The 6,444-nt window shown below is 33.8% G+C and overlaps 1 protein-coding gene across 1 annotated transcript; it reads right to left on the bottom strand.

Annotated features, from left to right (window-relative positions):
* Positions 1 to 1,057: 1,057 nt before the first annotated feature.
* Positions 1,058 to 2,766, bottom strand: GCK72_015352 (uncharacterized protein; the record flags this gene model as incomplete). Its single annotated transcript, XM_053730805.1, has 2 exons — positions 1,058 to 1,310; positions 2,690 to 2,766. 2 exons carry the CDS (start codon positions 2,764 to 2,766, stop codon positions 1,058 to 1,060), a joined length of 330 nt encoding a protein of 109 aa, XP_053585577.1.
* Positions 2,767 to 6,444: the final 3,678 nt, after the last annotated feature.

The following is a 6,444-nucleotide window of genomic DNA, read 5'->3' as shown; positions in this document are numbered from 1 at the left end:
AATTCGAGAGTAGCTTTTTCCAGAATTGCACGAATGAACTGTCTCAAATAACATCAAAATTGCAGCAATTATTCAGTAATCATTGTATTTTTGAACAAAAATTACTGTTTGATTCAAATATGAAAATATTATTGATTTTGTAATTTGCTGATGAGTCAACTATAAACAGTATCAAATACATTTGTTTAATATTGCCTTTTTTAGCGAAGTAGGAATTAAGGTTTGGAATTTTAATACTTTTAACATCTTGTCTGAAACCGTAACCGAAATCAATTTTATTTAATTCAAAAGGATTACATTTTTCGTGATGACAACTTTTTATATAGCATGTTTGAAACAGAAAAATTATTTTAAATGTCAGTGTTGAATGTTTTTGTCACTTTCACTTTTCAGCTAGAGAAATCAACTGTTATATGATTTTGAATATTGAAAAGCATGTTATGGAACTGTGAACCAACTAAATTGTTTTTGCTGTTTCAAGTTGATTTTTTACTTTACAGATTGTTAATTAATTTGGTGACATTAATAACCAGGGTGCTCAACCGAAGGTAAAACCGATGAAAAACCGATTTTTTAACCGATGAAAATCGTTTCTCTCTCCGAAGAATTTTAACCGATTTCTCAAAAACTAAAATCGGTAGGAAATCGATCAACAATCGGAGAGGAATCGATTTTTCTCCGGAGAAAAATCGGAAAAAATCGATTGTCTTCGATTGTGTTTTGAAAAAAACCGTTCGGTTTCGGTTTTTATCGGTTTTGAAACCGGTTAAAAACCGATTATTTTTCGATTTTTACCAATTTTCACCGGTTTTTTTGAAAATTCAAACTGTCACGTTTTGATTACTTCACACGTTTTTTTCTATTTTTAAAGAAAATTCGAACAAAATATGATAAAAACGTGACAAACCGCCGTAGAGTTTAAACTTTCAGAAAATCCGGTGAAAATCGGTAAAAATCGGAGACTAATCGGTTTTAATCTATAACCGATTTTAATCGGTTTTGAAGTATCGGTGGAGCACCCTGTTAATAACTGTTCAAAATTCTTCCAGAAAAAAACTCACATTCCCACGATGAAAGTAAGCGTCTGTGCCATCATTTTCCATGTGCAGAACAGATGAATAAACGTATATTTCTTCTTTTTCTTGTTACTCTTTGCATGTTTCTCTGCTTCAATTCTCAGTACTTCATCCAGATCTTTCTCGAATTCTTCTGAATACAAACGATCGATTTTTCGAATTTTGACAAGAAGTCTTCTCGCTTCATCCATTTTTCCTTTTTGGACCAGCCATCTTGGGGATTCCTCGAGGAGCCTGGAAAAAAGGGGAAAACTGGAAAATTTAAATGTTTACAAAATTTGAAATGTTTACAAATTTTGAAATGTTTACAAATTTTGAAATGTTTACAATGGAACCACTATGCATTGGTTTGTGACTTTTTAAAACAAAAAAGTTTGAAACGGTATTATTTTTAAAACTTAAAGATTGTTCACTGTAACAAAAAAAAAATCTCATTTAAAGTTTTATGGTACAAAAAAGTCAGTAGAGATTGATATTATGGTCAGAAACTGTAGAAACATTGAAACTGTAAAAAAAAGTTAATTGTCAAACATTTTTGAACTATGCGAGTATCTTTGTCATAATAATACTAGAAAAGTTTATGAGATTTTCGGGCTTAGCTGGTCGACTTTGGTGCTAAGATGTTTACAAAGTTCTGCGCATTTAATTCATGTGATAAGAAGGAGCCAGTTTAAGTTTTCTGTAGTATCATCCAGAATTCAGTATTTTAAATCGTAAAACTCCCTTGAAATTGAAAATTTTCTGTAAAAAATAACATAATTGGCAGTAATCCGACAGTGAAACACTATAAATCATAAAACTAAACAAAAACAAAGATTCATGATGAAAAAATGCGTATCCAGCAAAAATCAGGACCAAAAAATTATGTTGTTTCCTGTTTTATTCTGATTTGACAGTCTTTATTAGCACGGCACGCTTCTTACAACCGCGCTCTACCGAAACCAAAGGAAATTGTGTGAGGCAGCTGAAATAAAACATTTTTATTCGCATAAATCGAACCTGACCGACTTTTAGAACTTCGTTCAAAAAATAAAACGATAGCCTCTAGTAGAACGACAACAAAAACCTGTTCGAAAAATAGAGCGACATGTCGCTCTAATACAATTTTTACGGTAATTATTTGATTTTTTCTAACCTGCATTTACCATATAAAGAATGTTCTTAAAAAATTTGCTCCTCTATTTTTAATTTCTAAATAACCAAATTAACAACAATTACTTTGTCTTGGACTCTTTGATTTATCGTCCTATTATTCTCTTGTTATTATCGATGAGAAGTATACAATTATGCTCTGTCGCGGAATTAATAGGTCTCAATTCACGACCTAACACAATTTACCAAAGCCACAACGACTCCAACATAATTACAACTGTCTCTACCAGACTACAACTTCACATTAATAATACACTAACTAACCTACGTGACCCTCCAACCGTCTGGCAATGCTAATCTACTCGACCACAGCAAATACCCGTGACTTTGGCCTTCAATCGTGACCGCGTGCCCTGGAGATAACGATCTGCCCTACTTTCGGTGCATAAAAGGAAGAAGAATCGACCAGAAGCTCACTCAATCTGCTCCCTGTGAAGCTCTGCTACAACCTGCCGACAAACCGTCTCCGCATCCATGCCGCCTCCACCATCGACTGCCCCGAAGGGAACCGTCCCGAAGAAAGAAGATATGACGCCATCGCCCATCCCAATGGACACTTCTGAAGCCACTGGCGTGAAGCCGAAGATCCCTCTCGCAAACGAACATGGTTGGTAACGTATTATTGCATAATAAAGTTGTGTAACCTCTTCTTGTTATTACTATCGCCAGACTAGTCTGACTTAGGTCCACGCCTTAAAAGTCAGAACATGGTGCATCGACTGTGGTACACAACCCAGTGGTGGCGAGAGTGATTCTAAGAAGGGGTCCCACAGGGGAGCAGGAACCGCACCATCCGCGGTCATCGGAACATTCGGTGAGCTAGAGTCAAAAACAACTGAAAACAATGATATCTTCTGTTCCACCACGAGGAACACCGCGAGGAGCAGAACACCACTCACATTTACCCACACTGAAGGTACTATTACAGGACTTCCTGCACAAAAGGGAAAAGGAAAGGACAAGAAAACCCCACAGGTTCCACCGGTCTCAAGCGAGCTCATCAATAAGCTGATCTGTAAACTCGACTCCGTCGATTCCCGGATTGATCACTTCACCAAGTTCAAATAAAGATGAAACAGTACATTTTCATTTTACTTTTGAAATTTTGGTTTTCAGGTCAGGAGTTTTTGATAAAATTCCATGTTTCTATGTAACGACAAGAACTGAAACATATGATTCAACTGCGTTTTTTGAACTTGTCTAGCACTTCGAGAATGATCGATTAATAGAAATACTGAACATTTTAGTTCTTGTTGAAATCTTGAAACGGTACTTCTTTGTAGAAAAGATACTAGTTGCTATTTGGGCAAGTGGAGAAGACGATTGCAATCAATGGACTGTATCAACTAGAAAATACTCTTAGAAAAAACATTATTGAAACAGTGAAAAAATTTAAAGTTAGTAACGGTTGCTGTTAAAGAGTATACAAAATTGAGAGACACAGAGAAAACACGAGAGTTTTCCAGGGATTTTTTGGTGGAACGCAGTTGTAAGAACTGTGCCGCAGTGTTACCAAACAAACTTTCTTGACATTTGGTGTTACTGGAATAAAACTCGGTCCACTTGTTTTGAGCAACAAAATGATTTGAAAAAACAGTATATACTGAATATCACAAAATTAATTTCATATTCGGCCTTTATTACTGAATATCTAGATGCCAGATCCTGCATCACAAACCATTACTATTTATTCTTGAAAATGTAAAAGGGATCAACGTTATATTAGCGACGATGACAACAGAGAAATATGTTTTGATAATTTTCTGAAACAGAATTTTATTTTAATTTTAGAAAGGACGAACGATATTCATTTGGCAATGGTTCTAATTTTGGAGTGTCGGACTATTTTAACGCTGTTAAGTCAGTGCTGCATTCAAATCCATAAAAGCATTTTGTTGTCATAACTCGATTAAAGATCTTACACACTTTCCTTGTGGATTCTGTTTTATTTTCTTTTGTTAGAAAAATCCTTTAAATTCTCTTAATTTTAGGAAAGCATCGATCCTGTGTAGTTTGGGGTTTGCAATGCATTGAAGGGCGTGCACCACTCAAAACGAATACTGAAAATCGGTCTTGGATGTCAAATTAAAATCCGGGTGTCTAATAGTAAGCTTGCAGTTATGAAATTTTTTGCGAGAACATGAAACAGCAAAAAAATGTTTACCTGATACAAGCAGCCTGCTGAAATAGTGTTGTGTATAGATCTCTCTCGAATATTACTTCGAAAATAACGAGAATTCTTAATTTTAAACCAGAAAACGTTCTCATTACTTCCAACGGGATCTGATCCATAACGACTTTTAAGAGATTATTTTCTATTAGTTCCCATATTAAAAGAGTTGAAAAGTGCATATCAGGGGTCAATCGTTAGTTTGAAGGTTTAAATATTTTTAGGAGTTTTAAGCGAAAGAGACAATTTTCATTCAAAAAGGGTTAGAGAATAAGTCCTATGGTAAATGAGGTTGACTTATGGTCATCAGGATTAGTTTTCAGAAAAAAACTTTTGTTTAAATGGATTATTTGAAACAGAAAGAATTTGCAAAAAAGGATACAATCAATTATTTTCAAGAAATTAAATTGCTTGACAACCATATATGAACTGGAAATATTTGACATCGGATTTTTTTCAAACTCGTTGTGAAACAGTAAAAATTTTCAGTTTCAGAAAAAATACAAACTTTTGAAGAATCGCAATTTACCGATGGATTATTGGTCATTTTTTCATTTTTCAAACATGAAACTTGAAAAATAATAATATTTAAAACACTTATCTTAATTTTATTAATACGCGAAAAATATTTCGTTGATATACGGAACTGAAAGTTTTAGAAAGTTCAAATTCACAGTTTCGAAGAAAGTTGAAAAAGTCTGAAGAGCTCTAATTTCCAATATGAATAACATAGGCATAAAAATACAATCGTTCACTTTTTGATTGAACAATTTCTGAAATTTAAATATTTCACTGTTTCAAAAATATATTTTCTGAGAATATATTTCTGGTCCGAACTACGCTTACGACAGAGCAAAGACATCGATATCGACAAAAACATCGTTACATCTGAGTTCCATCTGAGCATTTGTCAGTTCATGAGGAATAACTTGTCCGTATTTTTCTGCCCGTCCAGATTCTTTAAGATGTCTGATTATTGTTGCGAACGAAACCTCTGTATGTGAAGATACTTCACGTACACTTGATGTGGGCTCCTCCTCTAAGACATCAGTGATATCATCGTCTATATCTAAACGAGACCGATCAGAATGAGACTTATTATCAAGATTGTTATCTTTTTCTTTGAAAGTTTTGAACCAAGTGGCTACTGTCCTATAAGGTCCTCACCAAGTGTTTCGCATATATTTCGATCAGTTTCCATTGCACTCAATCCTGGAAATTTTCTTGAGGATAACAATACTAGTTAATAATCCGGGTGTCTAATAGTGAGCTTGCAGTTATGAAATCGAGAACATCAAACAGCAAAAAAATGCTGTTCAACCTTAACTTGATACAAGCAGGCTGCTGAAATAGTGTTGTGTATAGATCTCTGTCGAATATTATTATGAAAAAAACGAGAATTCTTAATTTTTCAGAAAACGTGGTCATTACTTCATACGTCATCTGATCCATAACGAATTTTACGAAATTGTTTTCTATTAGTTCCCATATTAAAAGAGTTGAAAAGTGTATATCAGGGGTCAATCGTTAGTTTGAAGGTTTAAACAATTTTAAGGAGCAGGCAATTTTCATTCAAAAATAGTTTGAAAATATGTCCAATAGTAAATAAGGTTGACTTTTGGGCACTGGGAGTGTAGCATTATTTATTTTCAAAAAATACTTTTGTTTAAATGGATTATTTGAAACAGAAAGAATTTGCAAAAATAGGATACAATCAATTATTTTCAAGAAATTATATTGTCTGACAACCGTAAATTAACTGGAAATATTTGACATCGTACTTCTTTCTAACTCATAGCAAATCAGTAAAAATTTTCAGTTTCAGAAAAAAAAACTTTTGAAGAATCGCATTTTACCGATGGATTTATTGGTCATTTTTGCATTTTTCAAACATGAAACTTGAAAAATAATAATAATATTTAAAACACTGCGCCGCATGGCTTTAAAGGCGCCTCTAATTGTTCGATTGGGTCTCGCAGCGAAAACTTCTTACTGTAGTTCATTTTAGTTATTTTTACTCGTTACTTTAGTTTTCTCTTCTCGTGA

This window comes from Caenorhabditis remanei, chromosome IV (genome assembly GCF_010183535.1).
Source record: "Caenorhabditis remanei strain PX506 chromosome IV, whole genome shotgun sequence".
NCBI lineage: Eukaryota > Metazoa > Nematoda > Chromadorea > Rhabditida > Rhabditidae > Caenorhabditis > Caenorhabditis remanei.
This window is presented reverse-complemented; position numbering and strand designations above follow the sequence as displayed.